We start from the raw sequence: 22,123 nt of genomic DNA, 5'->3' as shown, positions 1-22,123 counted from the left end.
TGTATTAAATATACATTTAAATCATCCTAAATGAAAGAGTACTTCTGTGTGATTCAGAAATTGGAAATGTAATTTCAGCATGTCTGGTTACACTTACCTACAAACCATAATAGTCAGGCAGTCTAAAAGCCCAAGGCCCATCGTAATAGACTGCCTGCTATGACCTTCAAAGTTGGCACACACACTTTATTCTCTGGTTCAATATTTTATTGGACACTTTAAAATAAAATGTGAAAAAGGAGATAATTGCTATTTTTTTTGTACACACGACAGTCATCTTGAAAACAATAACATTGGAAAATGGCCAATATCAGCTATATCTCTAATCAGCACCTGAAGAGTATATGGTCACCTTCACCATTCATATCCCAGCACATACATAAAAAGAGCAAGTTGCCTAAGAAAATAACAGACTTAACACTATATTATAACCAACTTGACAACATTTTTCAAAAATGTACAAAACAAAGCCATACAGCACTCTCTCTAATCTAAAAATGATTTTCCCGTCGGGGAGGAGAGTGCCAGACAGCGGAGCTGGTTCTCTTGAAGTAGCGCGGCTTGCTCTTGCAAAAGATTTTCTCGAGTTTCGGCGGCTCAATAGGCCCGAAGTACGCGTCCAAATCTGGGGGACTGAAGTACTGTTTCATGATGGCCTGCTGCAGGTTTTGACCTGGGACGGAGAGTTTAAGTAAAAATTAGACAAGGAATCTAGAAGCAAAGTGCAGAGGTTCAACAGGATTATATCACGGTCACAATAATACCTGTTGCCCATGATGGAACTGATTTCTTTGGCGCAGACTCATCATCAGTGGAGTCACTACTGTTTTGGTCCATCCCATAATCGTCAGGGGGTTTGATTATCACCGGTTTGCACCCTCCCTTCGGTGTTATTTTGTAGGACTGAGGGGACTGCTGCAACGGAGATGAAAATATGCAATACTGAGGGGGGGGGAGCTTAAACTGAGTGATCACTCAGTTTTGTTTAAAAACATAGGATTCTAGAAATGAAATAAAGACAAATTAAATGCAGTGAGAATGTGGAACTTGTTTCTTTACCTCCACCTCCACAGTGACATTGAGGCCGGCTCCCGTTCTCACTGGGGTCTGCATGATGGACTTCTAACAGGAGAAAAGGGGGGAAGCTTCTAAACTCTAGTCAAAGCTGATATATTCTTTCTAAATGGCAGAAACTGAAGGAGAAACATTTAAAGCTGAACAGGATTATTTGGTGCATTGGACATCCATGTTTTTGACGGGAGGTTTGTCATGTCGGGAACATGAATTACAATGAACCCTTAAAGGAGCAACTTGCAGGTTGGCACAAATTGTACTTATTTGGAAAACAAACAGTATGTTTACTGCTCATGTGTACACACTCTATAAGTAACTAAATCCAGATGTCTTAGTGCATCTATATTCCGGTGAATTTGCAGCCTGTGTGTGTGTGTGTGTGTGTGTGCGCGCGTGCGTGCGCGTATGTCTTACCTCCACTTCCCTCGTGACATTCATCACAGACTGCAGAGAAATGGTGGAAAATATGAGTTTTCACACAGCTGATTAAACACTAAGAGGATGATATTGACCAAATCTAAATCTTAGATAGTACAAAAACAAAACAAAACAAGAAAACAACCCAATAGACCGAGAGGCAATTAAATATTATATACGATCTCAAAGCAGTGACAAAGCATCAAATGAAGTGGTGACATTAAATAAAGACATTTTACACAATCTATTCTCATCTCTCAGGTCTTTTAAAATATTATTCAATTACATGGATTTTGAATTCATAACCAGATATTGTCATAATATAAAATGCATTTAGTGTGAAACTATATGGGTTAGGGTTAAATAAATGAATAAAAATTTAAAATATATATAATGCTGTTTATTTCTATAGAATGTTAAGTTGTGACTGATATATAGTATAGTGGTTTGACAAGATGACAAAATGTACTTATACCAAGCGGCTTTGGACAAAGGTACCTGCTAAATGAGGTCATGTAATAACTAGTTCTACACTGCCCAGCCGTACGTTGTGATTTTGGTGAATATTTTCAAAAGGGTTCTTCAATATATGAACATCTTTCTGCCCACCTGGCTGCTCATTTGAAGCTCTTTGGCCTCTTTCTGCCTCGCAGCTTCCCTCTCTTTAGCGACTCTCTGCTGCTCCTCCTGGAGCAACAAACACATATTAAGAGATCTGAGGCACAATAATATTAACTTCTCCAGTTTCAAGCAAATTATTCACACTCTTGTCAGTCGTAAAACACAACCTGTGAATCCTTCATCAATTTTATAAATAAAAGTATTTGCATCCTGTGATGAGTCATATTTCGACTAACTTGAGCTATAACCTGCAGGGAATGTAAATGAACCTCCTGGCAAAACCAAAACAAAAACTAGTGGTGAAAATAACCGACAAAATAAAGAAGTTGGGAAGACTGGAAAAAAAAGCTTCCTGTCGGGTAATCCTCCATTTGATTTTGTGGACTTTAAATATCTTCAAGGTAGTGGTGTTGTGCGGCATATCATAGTACCAAGCTTGTACAATACAACATTTTCAGAGAAACTGGACAATAAACATGTAATAAACTTGCTGCATACAAACGAGTGACGTTTAACACGTGAAGGTGGAAACTCCTAAAGGCAGCACCAGAGTAAAGACCCACGTGCTAAACCCGGTTGAACACAACGGCTGAAGCTTTGCTCCATGAGAAGGAGGGGATGTGCTCACCCTCTTCTTTTCCTCCAGTCGTTTTATTCTCTCCTCCAGCTCTCTCCTCTCCTTCTCCCTCGCTGCTCTTTCCACTTCACGGTGGAGAGCGATGGCCTTTGCCCTTTCCTCTCGCTCTCTGAGGAAAACAAACCAGAAAAAAAACAAAAAGCTATAATCAGCTCTGCAACGCCGTCTTTAGTAAGACGGCAAATTGAACTTTCAGGATGCTGGAAAATTAGGCATTAATACCATAAGAGCCAAGATAACGAAGTTGACAAAAATATCAAATATATCAATTGTTGAAATATTTTTTGACGAATAGCTCAATATAGATGATTTGACGACAAATTTGAGACCATTGATTAGTAAAGTCCATGATGTTCATTACTCTACCGAAATGTAGATATTACAATAACATTTCCATCCAAATTTAAGGGGAATTGCAAACCAGAAGTTTTGCTCTCCGAACACAATTCTCTGTGCGCCCTCATCGCAGACAGCTGTACACCGTTCATATTCGCAATGAACAGCTGAACCCGATTGGACTGACAAAGCTCTGAGTCGGGTACAGCCCTAGAAATAATAATGGGACACAATAAATCCCCCGTATCTTTAATGGACCACCCCCTTTGCAAAGCTGAAGTGACGAGCAGGAGCTGAGCTACTGAAAAGTTTCTCCAGGAGCCCTTGAACATGTCATGGAAGACAGTCAATGACGATAACTCAGCAATTATTTTTGTATTTATATTTCATATCCTCCTGCAACATTCGCCAGCCAAAAAAAAGAAATACAACATAAATGTTATTTGCAGTGCGTTGCATATGGTGTGCAGTTATCGTCGCAGCCCTACTATCAACTAAGGCCATGTCCACACTTATGAGTATGGTTTTTAAAAACTGGGGCATTGGGGCACTGTATTCAATTATAAAGTAATAATTAATCCTGAATAATTGTCCTGAAACGCTGTTTTCGTGGGTTACGGTTGGGGTTAAACGTAGGCCAAAATGTAGAGAAAAGACTATGTTTTTAAAAATACCCATATACGTGTGGATGGGGCCTCATATTTAATGAATTTAACGGCCCTAGCTCCTATAGTGTCATGGACTATCCGACCGGTCGAGTGACGAACCTTTCAGCAGCTGCGTGTCTCTCTCTCTGCAGCTCTCGCTCCCTCTCCTGCTTCAGCTCCAGCGCTCGCTGGGCTTCGGCCATTTTGCGAGCTCGTAGTTCCTCCTCCTCGGCTTTTCGCTTCACCAGAAGCTCCTGCTGGCGCTTTTCTTCCTCCTTTTAGAAGAGGAAAGACGGTGGAACAGCTCAACACAACATCAGCCCACCTGTGGGGGTCTTTAAAAAGTAAAACAGACGACTTATTTACTTATTTCGTGCGGGATGTACTGAACCCCCCCCACACAGGGGGATTAGGAAACATCTAGGAGCTCCCTTTGCTTTCACGGTTCCATTTGTCATTTTCTATACTGAGCCAGTAGTCATTTCAAAATGATAATTTTAAAGCTAGAATTATTTCAGATTTCCCTGTACCAAGGGAATTTATTTGCATTTCGGTCCGCACTCTGAGTGGTGTGGCTTTATATGTAGTGAAAGTTGGTACTGATCTGAGACTATCTGGAAGAGAAGAAAAAAAAATGGGGGGTTTTCTAATTCACCCTGAAAATGCTTCAGGATAGTGCTATAAACTGCTCATACACACTTTAAAAAAAAAAAAAAAAACAAAAAAACACCTTTTCCCCTTTGAAACATGGAGGCTACAGCGGGATGAAAAAAAAACCCAACACACAGCTCTTACCGCCTGCTGGAGCTTCCTCCTCCTTGCCTCCTCATCCAGCTTGCGACGCTGCTCCAGCTCTTCTTGCCGTTTAGTCACTGCCTTCTTCTTCACCTTGTCGTCCGCGTTGCGCTCGAGACGCATCTGGGAGCAAAAGAGGAAAAACATTGTGGCCTGTTCTCACTTTCCTATTAAAAATCGAGGCGGATACAGATGTTATTACTAAAATGACACCAGATAGTAGAGAAGAGAGTTTGGATTTTTTGCGAATATCATAAAGTGGTAATCCGCAACATTTTTCCAGAACAGAAACCACTTGGAATTCCATATAATAGATGAAATAAGCATCTATATTTGGAAACTTATGACGTCCAACTGAGGAGAGCCACAACTACACACCTTGTCGTTTTTCTCTTCAATCTGAGTCATTTTTTGCTCGATTCTCTTTTTCTTTTCCTCCCCTTTCTGCTCCTCCTTCATTCGGGCCTCGATCACCCGCCTCAGCCGCTCGTCGCGCTTCCTGGAGGGAAAAGGAGTTTCAGAACGGGAACAACCACACACACACACACACACACACACACACACACACACACACACACACACACACACACACACACACACACACACACACACACACACACACACACACACACACACAACCTTTTCAGTTCCTCCTGCTTCTTTTTCTTCTCCTCCTCCATCTTCTTCATCGTTTGCTGCTCTTGCTCCTGCTTCTTCTTGAGTGCTTCGAGTTTCATGCGCTCTCTTAACTAGGAGGGGAGAGAGAGAGTTCAGCTGACAGTGGAGGGTGTTTTAAAGTAAAAGTCATAAAAACTAAGAGTGATAATGTTCAAGTTCAAGAGATTATTTGTCACATACATATACACAATGTCATACATATATGCAGTGAAATGTCATAACACCCGGTAATTACGCACAATAAGCTCTGTAAGCTCTAAAAATATTAAATGTGCGTATGTTAGCGGGATCAAACTTGGTGTCACAACATGTTTGCATTCAGAGTTCAGGACTTCAGTCTCTTGTCAGAACAAGATATTAGCCTGATGTCATCAATCTGTGTTGATTACAGAATTTAATTCTTTCTCACATTGTGAAACAAAACATGTTATTAGTACATAACTTTACCACTAGACTAAGTGTTAGTCGTGCTTCATGAAATCAGAGACAGAATGGATCCAGTAAATGGAAAGTGATGAAATGTCGTTTTATTTTTTAGTGAGGTTGCCTAACCCCAGGGTTCCCAAACCTTGGTCTGGGGGTCCTTCAAAGAACGCAGAGGCTCACCCCCAAAATATATCCTCACTAATGACCATACAGTTATTATGTTTTTTTTTTTTGTTTTTGTTTTTTTTTTCATTTATAAAAACAAGATTTTCATTTTTTGTTAGCAAGAGTAAATTTTGTTATGGGGGTGTAGTCGGCCAGAGCTCAGTGACACAAAAAAGTTTGGGAACCCTCCGTCCTAACCCACGAGCAGGGAAACCAAACAGCCCCGTGCAACACACCGCTCCAACCTTAGACTTACCACAAGGCTGCTCTTGCAATCCTTAAGAAAGGAAACCACAGTTGGCTATTAACATTTTATCTTTCCCGCAAAAAAGGAATTTACAATGACTGGATAGAAGACTTGATGCTGAAAGTGGACTGAAGCGATACACCTAGTTCTTCAGAGAAAAAATAAAATCTCTTGAGAAGCACTAGACTCTTTTGCCAAATGTGGTTAGATATAACTGTCCAAATGAATTAAACAGCAACCAGGCAGCATAGTGTACAGTCTTTTTTTTGTGAAGCAATGCATTCCTTGAAGAGTAGCGAATTTTGATTTTTGGATTTCAGGAATCGTACTGACTTTGTTAAAGCAGGGAAACCTCTGTTAATGGAAAACTGCTCATTTCACGTTAAAAAGGAGTGGAGAGACTTGAAAGTTGACACGCTGTCATAATTCACACAATACTGTATTATCAAAGTACAATTGACGCAATTTGCATAATACAAAATGTCTTCTGCTTTCCAAGCAATATGCTCAGAAAACAGTTACGCTCAAGGTATGCATGTCCAACTCTCAAGTCTCTCTTCAAAAAAGGCCTCAAAAGATCAACATCGTTTGTGTCGTTTTAATGAAAACATAAAAATGGAACATCTGAAAAATAAGACACCGGCCTATTGCTTTTATGAAAAATGAAGCCGGTGTTTTAAATGGAAAATGACCCGCAGTGAGACGTGTATGTTGACCGACCTTGAGTTCGAGCTTCAGAGGAGTGGTGTGTTTAATGAAGGACTTGACTGCGGCACGTCCCGAGGAGCATGGATTCATCATCAGCATCTGGTTCCTCTGCACGGTGTGCAGGAAGGACCTCATATGGGGCCTGATCAGCTGCGGAACAGGAAAACATCAAAGGTTTCAGGGTATTTTCAGATATCAGCAGATTTGAAACGCCTCAAAACATTTTTAACTAAGGTTCAGCTAAATTGAGATTGAGATTTGTTCTGAAAAATATACAACCCCCCCCCCCAAAAAAAATCCTCCATCCACTGAATATTTACTTCATTTGGGCACAAGAACACATGCCTAATTAAGCCATGTATGCAATTAGAGATGCACGATCCACTTCTTTCATTTCCAGTCCCGATAGATATGTGCCGATACAGATCCCAGAGCTCCTTTTTCCACATGGAGTAGAAGGGTGGAACGAGGATTTTTAGCAAATGCAGTCACGGAGACCTTGTTGTGAAAAATAATACAAAAATAATCCCCTATAGGGGATTATTTTGGTTTCAAACCGGACGCAACTGGCAAGCCGAAGTACGTATCTGAAGTTTTTAATCCCCATCTGGTGATTAGTTTCGGTGTGTCGCGGCACGAAAAGAATTCCAACTGCCAGTAGTTCTATGGCGGAGCATATTATACACATGTCAGAATCATGATGTTTTATTTGGCGGACCAATACAGCTGCTTCAATCAGTGACGTTTGGACCACTGCCGCTTCCTTTTCACGCACGCTTTGAATTGCGCTTTAAAGGTTAATTATTAAGTGTTGAATTCTAGAGGAGGCAGACCAATGGAATGGAATTTGGATCGGCGATGTCAGTCAGATATCTGATGAGTGAATGACGTCAGTATCGGCACCAGATACCGATGAGGGAATCAGCACATTAATTGAATATCTCATGTTAGATTGCTGAAGACAATTTCTTGTCCCTCTTATGGCTGCTCTCGCTTAGGGTCGCCACAGCGGATCATCTGCCTCCAATACCTTCTGTTCTGCGCATCTTCCTCCCTTACACTAACCGCCTGCATGTCCTCCCTCACCACATCCATAAACGTTTTCTTTGGCCTTCCTCTTTTCCTCTTGCCTGGCAGCTCCATCCTCAGCATCAGTCTCCCAATGTAACTCTCATCTCTCCTACACATGTCCAAACCATCTGAGGTCTTCATATATGATTTTAATTATTATCTCGGACATGCCTAGTTTCAATGACATAATAGAACAATTCACTTGTAAACTCAATTTGATTATTCAAACAAGATATTTTGATGAACAACCCCCCCCCCCAATATTCCTTAATCAAGTCCCAAACAGAAAAGCAGAGTTTTTCTTACAGAGCTGCTCTTCTTCGGAGGAGACTGCTTCTTTAGAGGGCTTTCCTCTGAAAGGTCAGGTACTTTACGTTTGACACTCTGACGAGTCCTGAGGATGCAGACAAATATTTTTTTATCCATAAACAATCGGGATTCCGATTTTAGGTTATATAGACATTTGCCTTTGAAGATGAATTGAAATCATTGAAATGACCATTCTAAACACAAACTACTTGCTTTCCTTTTCATTGCAGGAATTGTCATAGAAAAGTGTAGACTGAAGAACTTTAATGTCAAATGCAGGTTAGATTAAAATAACGTATTTTAAAATACATTTATCATAAAAAGTTTAGCATCCAAGGAAAGAAGCTAGATGTCCAGTTAGAACTTTAAACCTTAATATATTGTTATTCAATAACTTCTATTGGTTAACTAAATGTAATAAGCTACCATGAACAACACCTTACCTCTGACTGGACTCAGAAGAGGGCTTCTCTGTATCGTCATCTATAAAGAAGAATGCAAGTTAAAAAAAAAAAAAAAAAAAAAAAAAAAGCTATAGCTGCCAGCGGTCATTAATGGGCTGCAAGGACTGGCTTGTGCCAATAATGTCAAGTGTCGAAAGAGTCCTAAAGTGTACCAAGATATGGCATAACTGGACCAAAGATCAGCGTGATCAGTGAAATACTGCCACCTACTGGATAAATATTAAGTGTCAACGGGATTGTAATTTACAGTTCTGTTCCTAGGAGCAGGTCGTTAAGCGAGTTGGTTGTTAAGCTAGGACCTGTGTTATTTCACAGTAAGGGGGCGTGGCCATTGAGAACGCGAACGTAGTGAATACTCAGGCTGCGGGAACGAGACATTGAACGGTGATGAAATGAGATGTATAAAGTGTATATAGGGTGATGTGCAATGAGATGCTTAACGCTGAGATTCTGCAGTATTGTACACAGTGTACAATACAGACTGGTCGGAGAGCTGGTTAAGTCCAAACAGTTATTAAACAGGTCGGTCGTTAAGTGACGAGTACCTGTACACCAAGAGAAAGTCCTGCCATTTAGTAACCTTCGGATGAATTCACTCAAAACATGGCGTGAATGTTCCAATTAGTGGCCAGGACATGTTTCCCAAATGCCATGATGATTGCCTTGAACAAATTTGAGTTACAAGCCATTATGTGATTGGACACACATAAATATGCCTACGTCACGTAGTATGTACCAATAACAACCAAACTGCATATTGAGACTGATAATTGTCTCTAATTCATGTCAGTGTTCCCCCATATATGATTTATTTGTGACGGCCCACCACATTATCACCATATATTGCACGTTTTAAAAATGGGTAAAATCTTGTTTCACTGCAGAGCTGCATGCAGTGTATTGATTTGCTCAGCCCCTCCTTGCCCTCTCTTCGTCTTACAAAAACGACAATGGACGGTGTGTGAGCAGACCCTCCTCTTCATGCACACTCTGAATCATCATTCGCAGTATGTTTGGGTAAGGCACTGAAACCCAGTAGATTTATGGCACCTGTTCATATATGATTGGAATTTATCAGACCAAATCGCAACGCAGATTTCAGTGTCATGCCCGAGCTGCGGATTGAAATACCCACCCCCCGATGCTCCGAAACTGCCATACGCTCCCATCAACATAACGACATAAGTCTGACTAGACATTATAAATCCATCCATGTTTGTTTACACTTGTTTTTTGACAGAGATACAGCTTTCCAAGCAGGAAGCGATGCTGCGTCCATCGGGAAACTATTTAGTTTCAGAAGTGCTGATGCGATCACTGGAGCTATGGAATGTTTTGTTTTTTCCCCCCCCTTTCCTTCTTTGGATGATATTAAATATCATCCTACAGGCTTGAATCCATAGTATATCTTGACTGGATGACTGATCAGTTAAAACAATGACGACAATGATGAATTCCAATTCACAAATGATAAAAACCCCCCATTACCTGATCCCAGGTCTGATGCCGTGGCTTTGAGCTTGCTGCTGATTGCTGGTGTGGGCAGCACCGAGGGAGAGTTCACAGCCATTGAGCGAGTGATCCGCTTATCGGAAGACACTCGGGCCTGGTTTCAAGCAGAAACTTAGTCTGTTTACATCATGACAAATATATAGGGTTAAATTTATTTTAAATTAAGGATAAGCTGAACAAATGAGATACCTCTGGAGCCGCCTCAGATTCTGCTGCACCTGCTTTAGTGTCTAACCTTTCCACCGATACCATCCTAGATGAAATATCAAAATAGAAGACAGTTGTAACACTAGTTCAAATGCATCACTGCATTTTGGAATATTACAATCAAATCCAAATATTAAAACATATCAGAGCTTGCGATACTCACACATCTCCATTCTCCTCCGCTTCTTCTCCTTCCTGGCAGGAATCATCTAAGAATTAAATAATACAAACAAAAGGAAGAAACTCAGGTTTGATGTGCGAGCCTGGAAATGCAAATCACCACCTGCAATATTTTATTTTAGGCCACGTTGCTCACCACTGACAGCGCTGATGAAAGTAGAGTTGCCCACGCCTGACATCTTCTTGAGTAAAGAGCGTCGAGACGCCCGGCGGAGCGACTCCTGTGTCATGCTGTGGCGCAGTCCAGCCAGGGAGTGGCGCAGTTTGAGGGAGTGCCGTACAGCGCTGCGTGAGCTTGTGGTTGTGCTTGCTATAGCGATCTTGGAGGCCGTGCGACCAGGAGAAGACTCTGGCTCCTTAGCCATCTGTGCAGCGCAGTAGTCTTCAGAGGAGATCCTCACCCGAATCCCTGGTACAGGGATCTTGGGTGGGGTTTGAACTGCGCCAGTCGGGTCTGCCCTGGAAGCGTCCACCTTAGTCTCTGTTTTGGAGGGCTCCTCTCCTACTCCTGCTGCCTCGAGCTGTTTGTTTAGGTCAGCGTTACATCCAGCTCTGCTGCCGCAGGGTGAAGGCTGTTCTGTATCCACCGACGCATCAGGTTGAGTTTGTTTATTCCTGCGGGTGCTGCGTTTGGGCTGCTCTGTCACCTCTGAAGTGCTCGCCTCCGGTATGCTTTCATCTTCGGCAATAAGGTTTAGTGTTTGAACGGAAGATTGGCGCAACTTGCTGCGTTTCCCTTTGGAAAATCTGCAGAATGAAGGGAGATGTTACAACCCGGACACTGCCATGGCATTAACATCACTTTCAACTGAATGTAACAGCAACAAACCGTCTCTTGGTTGAATTTTGTTCTTGGTATCCTAAAGATACACGCTTCCTGCGAGTGCTTCTTTTCTGAGATGGTGTTTTTGGCATCAATTCTGGCTCAGTGGTGAATTCACTAGATTCATAAGAAAGCATAGTCAAGTCCAATACATATGCTCTATACAAAAGCAGAAAAAAAACATTTTCACAAGCAGTAATAACTCCACAGGAACTAAACGGTGACTGCTTTACTGTTTCTGATAAGATGATGGGGATTTGAGATGGATTTCCAAACTCAGTTTATTAGTTAATGCATATGGCCTCCCCAATGCCTCTTTAAAAATAAAGAAAAATGATTAGTGAAAAGATGACCTCACGATAGCCCCGTGCCATCAGAAATGCATGAGGATCAACGCCCAAGTTTACCTTGAGAACATGCGGGTGGCTTCCTGTTGGATTTCCTCCAGCCAAACCATGTGCACAGTCTCAATGTCACTGACGAACTGCTGCAGCTTCCCATCAAACATTTGGGTGAGGGCCCGCACAGATGAAAACAGGGAGCTCATGGTGACAGCCTTAAAAAACAACAACAATAATAACAACAACAATTCAATTCAAACCCAGTAAGGCTCTGCTCATACCACAACCAAGACAGAATATTCTACCGATGCTGTGATCCCGTCAGTGTTTTGAAATCATCAAATGTTCATAATCAGGATTGATTAGACAGATACTTTATTGATATATTTGTAGGGTTAACGCGGTTACAGCCGCTCTCATAAAAACAACAGGCAATGTTTATAATAATAAAGTCAATTTACAAAAAAAAAGATGCAAGGTAGTCAACATGAGAAAAAAAAAAAAAAAAGTCAGCGCACAATAAAACGACACCACAACTAGAAATAACAAACCTGTGTATCAACAGCGCAACCATGCAAACATGTTCCAGAGTCAATTTGGAAACATGCTGCCGAGCTAGCATCGAGCTACATGGCTGCACGATGAAAGCATATTAGTTATAATTATTAATAAGCTGAAGTTCAGAGGTTTGCGTTTGGTTGGATTTTCCTTTCGTATTTTTTTCGTATTATATCCGCGGGTCGTTTATTTAAAATAATATTAAAAATAAAATAAAAACACAAAGCGCTCGATCCCAGAGGTCGGTCACGGCGGTCGGGCTGGTTGGTCGGTTGGTTGGTTGTCCCGCTTAACGGACTATCCGCACTAGGTGAAATACCTTCACACGCTGCTGGAGCCGGAGCTGGAGTGAGGACGGGGACGTCAAGCCGTCGCAGGGAACTAAAACTCGGATTATTTAATGTTTCTTTTTCGTTGTTTGTTTGTTGTTGTTGTTTTTTTTGCTCCGTCTTGGACGTTTCCCTCCCGTCGCACGGAGCCGCTTAAACCTTTCAAGCGATTTTAAAATCCCCTCGGCCAATCAGCTGGCGACTTGTATTGACGTGCCGAGCACCGCTCGCTTCGTGCGTGGGGATCGGTCGTTTGGGCGGCGCCTCAAGGCCGGTGAAGCGCGAAGAGCAGCCGGGTGCCGCCGCAGCCCAAAACGAGCGCGCCCAGTCGCGCTCTGAAGGGTTGGACCCGGAAATTAAAACAAGTTTAGACCAACCAATCAGATTGCAGGATATTTTTAAAACCCCAGCCCGTCTTCACCGCTGGAATGAGAAAAATATTTTTAAATAGGCGAAGAAATAAACCACTAAGCTGTATCTAATTTTACAAATAAACGTTTTCGCCTCCCTTTGACTAATTTGAGCTATAACTAGGGGCAGAAATATCACCGTCACTGGAAACTCAATTTGAATCATTTACATTTGAAGGTGAATGGCTCAACTTGAATTGTTGAATTGAATTGCATTTAAAAAAAAAAAAAGTAATAACGGCATTGAAAACATGCATCCCCAGTGATCGGATTTCACTTCCCGCTCTGAATGCAAATAAACACAAACAACGCCGAGACTTTGGCACGCTGGCAAAATCAAAACAATACGAACTGAAATGCTGGTACTGTACCCAGCGCAGGATTCAGCCTGAAAACATTGACTTCGTATCCTCGTTTTCTTACTTGCGTGCAAAATTTAAAAGGTGAACATAGCTCAGAGGATAGGAAAGGAGTTGTCTCAGTACTGCGCTGTGGAGGGAGCGTGCTCCAGCCCCCTGCACTGGCTCGACAGCGGTGTAGACGGATGTATTTATTTTCATTCATTTCCCGCTTGTATGAAACTCCATTTTTAAACACGACCGATTTAAGGGACTGTCCCGATCACTGCGTAATGGAGAGGGGCGGGCATCTCCGGTCCGCGGAACCCGTTGCTCGTTGGTTGGTCTCACGAGCAACGTGTTAAAACCCCCACCCCGACCCGCACTCAGGATGGGAGCTCATGACATGTCTACCTGCTCCTGGCCAATTCCACCTAACCTTCTCTCTACAATGAACTGGTGTCTACAACCCATCGTCTTCTGCGTCTCTGTGCCGGGGGGCCCTGAAGACGCCACTTGGCGTGTGGCAGGGTGAACTGCCACAATGCGTGAGTTTCCTACTTGTATGAAACAACTATTTTTAAACACGACCGAGTTAAGGGATTGTCCCGATCACCGCTTAAGGGAGAGGAGAGGGTGTCTCCGGTTTGGGTTCCCGTGTCTCCGGCCGAAACAAATAAAAACACTGTGTTTTTAATTGAGATGCATTTGTGTCCTTTCTTTTCCGACTTGTAGGAAAACCAAACAATTAAGCACGACTGTCCCAATCACTGCGTAATGTAACGAACGAAACAAAAAAACCTGCGTGTCCCGTGCTGTGTCACGCACGTCTCCCCTGCCGCTTCCCGTGGTTGTGCGACTTCATTTCGAAAAAAACTGGAAGTTTTTGTGTAAACACTTTAGTCGTAAATAAAAAAATCCCGCACTTCTGGAACGGGTAGACCTTAGTGCGTTGCCGCCTGAAGCGCACGTACTTCCTCTTAGGCCGAGGGCGTCAGTTGAGTAGGCGGTCCTTCAATGTGGCCCAGGAAGCAGAAAGCACTATGGCCGTAACTCCACGATGTTTGATGTTTATACGTTTAGTAAATTGTGATGCATTTCACAGAAACCTGAAAACCGTCACACGTACCTGAAACGAACTAACTGGACCCTGTGTAATGCTGCCATTTACGTTTGTCACCTAAGTTGCCTTTCCATGAAATACAAAAAACATGGTGGTATATCCGTGAGTAATTACCATTACACGCGGCTTCTATTTTTCTGACGGCTGGATCTTAAACGCAGCACTCAGTCGCACATTTCAATGGATTTGACTCGATCTCAGCAGTGGACTACTGAGATATACAGACATCTTCCAAATGACAAAGTACAGGTACTCCTCACTTTACGACCTACCTGGTTCACGACCATTCGGACTTACGACCAGTTCTCCGACCACTCGGTATTGTACACTGCGTACAATACCATGGCGTCTGAGCGTCAAGCATCTCATCGCGCATCACCCTTTATATACTATATACACTTTATACATTATGTGTACTATATATATATACTATATACACTATCTACAATATACACTATCTACAATATACACCATATATACAATATATACTATATACGCGACCTTGGGTTCTTTGAAAGGCACTATACAAATTTAAGTATTATTATTATTATTATTATTATTACTATATATACACTATATATACTATATGCATTGTATACACTATGTATACATTGTATATACTGTATACATCTCATCTCATGACCGTTCTCGACTCGTTCCAGCAGTCTGTCAGTATTCACTATACTAGCGTTCGCAATCGCCACACCCCCTTACCGTGAAATAACACTATATATATATACTATATACACTGTATAAACTATATACACTGTATACACAATATACACTGTATATACTATATAAACTATATACACTTTATATACTATATACACTATACATACTATATACACTATATACACTAGCCATGCCCCCTTACGTGAAATAACGCGGGTCCTCACTTATCCACCAGTTCCCTTCACGACCTGGTCCTAGGAATGGAGCTCAGTCATTAAGTGAGGAGTACCCCTACTTAAATATACATGTAAACCAATAGTTTGTTATGTCGAACCACTACAGAGAGACACTGCACATTGGACACAGTGCGAATGGACATTCCAAACCAGAATCATACGTGATACTAATCATAGAGCGTCTTACTTTAAATCTCATCTCTTTCATTTATGGATAATGGTCAGTCAGTCAAGCCCGACCAGCTGAATATTTGAGGTCAAAGATGTTCAGTTTTTCACTAAAATCTGCTCCGTATGTGGATCGATTTGGATGAAACTTAAACCATGAGATGTTTGTGTCTCCGATACTTTTAGCCAGGTTGCACATGTTTTGGCGTGAGATACATTGGACCGCATCTGTGAAATTGATCAAATTTGGTCAGTTTTTCCCTAATTTCTGTTTCGTATGTGGATGGATTTGGATGAAACTTCAACCACGAGGTGTTTGTGACATACCGGTTCAAACAAGACGCAAACCCTGTTCATAGCTTCTGCCGTTATTCTGTTTCTAATAGTTTTCGATTTCAAAATTCAGATAATTTTCCTGGAACAATATCAATAGGGGGCTGGACCCCTAATATTTGTCCCCCATCCTGATGAAAAAGTGCATATGCGCAGACATACTGTATGCGGGTCAATGAACCTGAGTCACACTTAAGGGTTCTGGTATGTACTGTATCTATGTATGTATGTATGCATGTATCTGCACATGTATGTATGTATGTATGTATGTATGTATTATGTATGTATGTATGTGAAAGTGGGATTTAGAATAGTTTGCAAGAGCCCGGGTATAAAGACGACTAAAGGCTGTGAAGGCGGAGTAGTGAGTAGATACTTTCTGTGTTCAGTGTGATGAAGTTGAATGTCCCCCGACAGCCTCTGAAATCTCCCTTAGATCCTTGTTAGCAACTGCCTTTAAGACACGTTAAAGCTTCAAAATTCACAAGTGGGGTATTTACTGACTTATTTTATGTCGTAGAACAAAACGTGAAAATCTCTTAAGCTTGTGTTAACCGCAGACCTTATTTCAGGCATTGAATCAAAAACCCATTGACTCCGGGACGAGGGAACAGGAAGTGCAGAAATGGTTATCCATTTTGGGGTTTTAGAGACTCATTCCTGCACCACTTTATAGTCCTCGGGGCTGATATGATTTTTATATATATTTTTTATAAATAAATAAATAAATAAATAATAATAATAATTGTCCAATGTAAAGCCTGTCGGTTCATTTTCTATACTGACACTGGGCTGGCACAATCACATCTCTTGTGCGATCAGAGTGATTTTTAACGGGCAGACTTTGTCAGTAACTCTCTTACCCCATAGGCGGTTTTACCATCAGGCATAGGTAGGCAATTGCTTGGGGCCTCATCCACCAAAGGGCCTCGTGAATTTGTGCTTCCTTTGGACCTATTATGGTCCCAACATCAGCATAATGGTTGGTCTAATGAGCAACAGGTTAAAACCCCCATCCTCACACACACACACACAGGATAGGAGCCCTGTCCCATGACATGTTCGATCTGCTCCTGGCTAATTCTACCTAGCCTCCTCTCTACAAGGGAGGGAGGCAGAACTGCCACACCCAGTGTGTCCTACACCGAGGTGGTAGAGATCTCCAGGGTGGTCGAGCCATCTACACTTCAAAATCCATAGCACATCACTTTTATGGTAAAGCCACAAAGGTTGTTTAAAAGGGGAACGTTTCTATTTTTTTCTCATTTTCCTTTGTTGAAATACTTACATCCTTCATCACTTTCCTGTTCTTTCATCACAGCATTTTTTATTTAGATGTTAAAGTCATAACAATATTCCATTGGGTTCTACAAAGGCTGGTTTTAAAAATGTCCATAAAAAAAACAGATCAAATTGTTATCAGAAAACTCCACCGTATTCTGTTACAACATGTCCCCAAGTATCTCTGTCAGGATTTTCAAGTTATATTACTGCAGTGTTGCGTAATAATTACATGTTAAAGTCATATGCAGTACACATGCATTGCTCTAAAAGCAGCTTTAAATAAATCCATAAAGATATCAAATCAAACTGTTATCTTTCTTTCATTTCATTTCACCATTTTTGCTTTTCACTCACATGCTGTTCTTGTGTTTTCCTCTGTTCTGTGTGTGTGTGTGTGTGTGTGTGTGTGTGTGTGTGTGTGTGTGTGTGTGTGTGTGTGTGTGTGTGTGTGTGTGTGTGTGTCCAGATCCCATATAGAACATCCAGCCCTCCCTGCACCAGCCTACATCACCTGGTTTCTCTGTTTCCGGCTACCCACATGCTCCGCCTCAGCTCCACCTTCTCTGCAAATCTCATCGGTCTACCATGCGCCTGCCCGCCAGGCTCACCCCAAACTAGTTTGATATTAAAAATCAAAGTAGTTGGGGGTGAGCCTGGTGGGCATTTGATGTACCTGTATGCTTGTCAGTGTTAGTGTTTGCCAGTTGGTCCCAGTGGTTTACGTGTGATTATCTGTGAGTCTGTACCTGTTTCTCACCCTTGCCTGTACGCCCTGTTTTGTTGTTTTCTTAAACTCTGATTTTGGACTTTTGGCTGGCTTTGGGATAACCTGCTTTTGATTTTGACATTTGGCTTAGCAAAGACTTCTTCAATTCTCGCCCTGCCTCTGCCCTTGTGCGTTCCGCTCTTGTGCCTTTACTATTGTAACAATGGAGATGTGGACCCGAGATCATAATGAAAGGACGGAGAGCAGTTTTTAATCTCTTTATCAGACTTGAACTTGGTTGCACATGAGCACAGAACTCAAACACTACTGCCAAACGGGGGGAAGACTCTCTGGCGATGAGGCCTCAGGCTTGACATGACATGGCGCTGAAGCTGTGGAGCTTCAGCACCATGGACAGTGGCAGATCCAGCGCTCAGAGCAGCAGAGGAAGAACAACAATCTTTAATCGTCACACAGCACACCACACTACAACACATGCACGCACACACACACACACACAAACATGCTTTGGGCGGTGGCCGGTGAAATGAGGCCTCTGCGTTTAACCCATCCTGGCTTCCTCTGGGGGCACAGCCAGGAGCAGTGGGCAGCATTCGTGGGACCTGGTGATGAGTGTCCATCGCTGGTCAGACGATGATGTGTGCATGTTTTTTGGGGGGGGGGCTCCTTACTGACGTTAGGTGGAGGAAACCCCATGTGAGCACGGGGAGAACATGCAAACTAAATAAATAGACCAATAAATCAATAAAAAATAATAATAAGGAACCAGCACACAAACAATCATAAACAATCGGGTTTCAGCCTTACAGGCTTGAATCCATAAAAATGTCTTTGAGTGAATGACTAGTCAGTGAAAAGCAAAATCATTCAAATTCCTGGCTTTAACAGCCGATAATGACACCCAATTCACAAATGATTAAAAAAAAAACAATACCTGATCCCAGGTCTGATGCCGTGGCTTTGAGCTTGCTGCTGACGCTGGGGCCTGATTTCAAGTAGAAACTTAGTCTGTTTACATCAATACAAATATATTGGGTTTTATTTATTTTAAACTAAGGATAAGCTGAAACAAATTAGATACCTCTGGAGCCGCCTCAGATTCTGCTGCAGGTGCTTTAGTGTCTAACCTTTCCACCGATACCATCCTAGATGAAAAATCAAAATAGAAGACAGTGGAATACCATGGTTCATAATTCAATCATAATCTTAAATACCTTTGTGTATGTATGCATGCAACTTATTTAGTAGGAGAGGAATGCAGATATTTGGCAAGCTACTACAATGATAAACTTGAAACTAACTTCCCTATCTCTCTCTCTCTTTCCCTCTCCCCCTTTTCCTCTCTCTCTCTCTCTCGCTCTCTCTCTCTCTCTCTCTCCCCCTCTCTCTCTGCTGATCTGCTGCTTGAATGACACAAGTCAAAACAGCCCAGAACATGAGCTGGTAACAGTGTTTGACCCTAAAGTCTCTGAAAATAAACGAATGAGGTGGATGCATTGCAGTTATTACTGTAATAATAACTGTATTACTGTACATAGCGGAACAGATTTTGCACCTGCCGCGATGTGCATCCCCCTAAAGTGCCTTTATCAAAATATACTGTATATGTGTATATATACATATGAAATTTGCACTGTGAAGCCAAAAGAAACTAAAATATGTATTGTTCACTCCTAAATCTCCAGGGAGAAAGTGTGAGGTTGCAGTATTCCAGGTGGTTTTCCCTTTCATGGTACCTCCTGCTTTCTCCTCCTTGCTGTCATTTATTCACCTGTCCACCAGATGGCTCCACTAAGCCTACCCCCTCCGGCCTTCCTCGCTGCTTCTCACCAACTTTCCGTCCCAGTGTAGGGCAGCTCACAGCCGATGTTTGACAGTTCACTTTTTTGGTCATGTGTTTCCCGTATGCCCGCAATCTGCCCTGTTACCTGTTGCCAACGTCCTACTGTCTGTATGACTAACATGCCTTCCTGCGTCGGTGCCTTTGGATGTTTTGCCTGATTTGACTGCCTGCCTGTTGCCAAATGTCATCAGAACATTTTTGAGCTGAGGTCATCCGAGTCCCACTTCATAACTTGTTATGCTGCGGAAGGATCAGACCAAAATCTTTCCGCGGGCCCCACAAAGGCCAAGGTGTGTAACAATGTATGAGACTTCTAAACTGTTTTTAGAGGAGGCTCTTCAAAATCGACGATTACAGTAGAATTCAAAAACACGTTGTAAAGGCAATGGTATTGTGAGTGGTTCGACTCATTGGTCTTTTACTTTATATTTGGGTCTATAGCATAAATTTTCACTACAAATACTCCAAAAGGAGCTTTTGCTTTATCAGTTTGTGTTTGGTCTCTCCTCCCTTTGCCAACAACATGTACCAACCATTGTAATGCGTAACTAAGCACCCGTGCAATGCTACATCTCACACACAAATTAGAGCGGATTCATTTGTGCAGAAATAAAAGACACGAAGAAGAACAATTTTCATCAAGGGGCCTTGTCCATGTGCAGTTGCAGTTTGTAACCCCATGCTCACACGGGGTTACCTCCATATAACATCTGAGAGAACCCCCACCAAAAACATGCAGAACATCGTTGTCTGACCAGCGATGAACATTGTGAGTTACTCCTCCCGTCTGGCCCTCTTCTCCCCTTGAGGAGTGGTGTAGTGCAGGGTACACACAGGTATACAGCGCGTGGTGATATAGTTTCTCACCCTACAGCCTGCGGGCCAGTGTGGATCGGTTGCTCTTCTGTGTCTAATGATAATTCCGTAATGATCATTACCCCCTGGGGTCAAGCAGCAGAATTTCAGCGACAGTTTTCAAACACTACCGGCCCGCTTTTGGCGGAACTAAATATGCAAAAGTAGCCTAACATGTCACTGTTTATAACACAGGGTGTTCATCCTTTGCTGGACGGACCTTTTTTTCAAAAATGAAGCGTCGCCTAGACCCACTCCTCCAGGCACCACTACACCACTGGTTTCTGAGCCCTCTGCCTCAACAACCAAGACAGGACTTGGCGGAGGAGAAATTCCAGACGTTGTTTCCGATCAGTAGAATGCGGCGGTGCGGCGCAGCCTGTCCGGGTCCCAGCACGAGTGAGGAATGAGGACGCTGATGAGAGAAGAGCAGCAATGGCGGGGAATGTACAGGTTCCAACAAACATCGGTAAAAAAAAAAAAAAAGTGAGCTGGGACCACACGGGTAGGAGGTGAAAACCGAAATAAAGTGTAAAGTGTCATAGCGAGGTAAGATGAGGGTCACACTTGTTTGAATATCACCAATGCAGCCGTTTACCAGGAAGCGAACGCACCTTTTAGTTAGTTGAAAACACTATAATAGAGAGCGGGAGGTGGTTAAAAAAAAATCTACATGAAGAAGGAGCAGAATTTAACATCAGTCATATTTTAAATCTACCTCCAGGTACGGGAGAGAAAAGCAAAGGATCACTGTGGAGTTTGTCAAAGTGACAGGTTCGATTGGAGTAAGGTTCTTTGCCAACCGCCATTAAAAGGAAGAAGAAGAAGAAGACGGCAACGAAGAAGAAGAAGAAGAAGAATAAGAAGCAGAATGGCCGAGCAACTCCTGCTTTTCACTGTTTCTGTACAAGAGCGAATCGTTGCTGCGGCTGAGGAGGTTTTATTAGTCTGTGAAAAGGTACGGGTAGGTGAAGAAGTGAGAGTTCTACTGAGCGAGAAACTGGCAGCAGCAGGCGAAGACATTGTCAGACATCTCGAAGAATCTGTGGTGGATTGTGGGAACAGACCCGGGCGCTCGGACCAGGAGCTCTGCAGGCTGCACAAACTACTGCATTTAATACTGAGACCTCAGGTCAAGCTACACAGAGCAGGCCTGTATGGAGAGTTACTGCTTTATTGCGTACATCTGTCTGCCTGTATGAAGAGGAACTGTACTTTATTATGTCTGTCTATCTACCTGTATGTCCATCTATCTATTTATCCTAAACTAATTCACCCTATGTCCCATACAGTTTAAATAGGGAGAAAATGAAAGATATAAATAGTAAACGATATGAATCCAAAATGATGATAGAACGTAATGCTTTTATGAAATGTATGGAGCAGAACAATGCAATCCGGATCTTTCACACACGTTGACATACTGTATGATTCACTTGGAGCTTTATTTAAAATCTTTGATTTGTCTCAAGATATTTTCCATAGGCTCCATAGTTACAAGACATAGTGACAAAATGTAAAACGCTACACAATAAAACAATTTAATAATGCAAAAACAAAATCTTGACCCGAGAACGTCAGTCAGGTAA

The 22,123-nt window shown here is 42.2% G+C and overlaps 1 protein-coding gene across 2 annotated transcripts; it reads right to left on the bottom strand.

Moving 5' to 3' along the window:
- Nucleotides 1-192: 192 nt before the first annotated feature.
- incenp (inner centromere protein) lies at nucleotides 193-12,672 on the bottom strand. Of its 2 annotated transcripts, XM_080001795.1 has the most exons (21): nucleotides 12,536-12,672; nucleotides 11,725-11,873; nucleotides 11,324-11,434; nucleotides 10,631-11,241; nucleotides 10,478-10,523; nucleotides 10,297-10,360; nucleotides 10,084-10,201; nucleotides 8,575-8,614; nucleotides 8,129-8,216; nucleotides 6,764-6,901; nucleotides 6,053-6,073; nucleotides 5,167-5,276; nucleotides 4,906-5,026; nucleotides 4,528-4,650; nucleotides 3,853-4,007; nucleotides 2,741-2,858; nucleotides 2,101-2,178; nucleotides 1,489-1,518; nucleotides 1,060-1,122; nucleotides 765-915; nucleotides 193-673 (listed from the first exon to the last, which is right to left on the bottom strand). In XM_080001795.1, exons 2-21 carry the CDS (start codon nucleotides 11,862-11,864, stop codon nucleotides 492-494), a joined length of 2,508 nt encoding a protein of 835 aa, XP_079857921.1. In that variant the 5' UTR covers nucleotides 11,865-11,873; nucleotides 12,536-12,672; the 3' UTR covers nucleotides 193-491. The 2 variants fall into 2 exon arrangements, with proteins under 2 accessions (XP_079857921.1, XP_079857922.1); XM_080001796.1 differs by lacking the exon at nucleotides 6,053-6,073.
- Nucleotides 12,673-22,123: the final 9,451 nt, after the last annotated feature.

Source organism: Zeus faber (genome assembly GCF_960531495.2).
Source record: "Zeus faber genome assembly, chromosome: 6".
NCBI lineage: Eukaryota > Metazoa > Chordata > Actinopteri > Zeiformes > Zeidae > Zeus > Zeus faber.
This window is presented reverse-complemented; position numbering and strand designations above follow the sequence as displayed.

What these genes read in the sequence shown, in the direction of transcription:
- incenp (XM_080001795.1), bottom strand. Translation starts at nt 11,864, where the DNA reads ATGAGCTCCCTGTTTTCATCTGTGCGGGCCCTCACCCAAATGTTTGAT. An exon ending in GCGGAGGAGAATGGAGATGT is followed by an intron (nt 10,361 to 10,477) that starts GTGAGTATCGCA and finishes TATTTCATCTAG; the next exon opens with GATGGTATCGGTGGAAAGGT. An exon ending in AGACACGCAGCTGCTGAAAG is followed by an intron (nt 2,859 to 3,852) that starts GTTCGTCACTCG and finishes TGTTTTCCTCAG; the next exon opens with AGAGCGAGAGGAAAGGGCAA.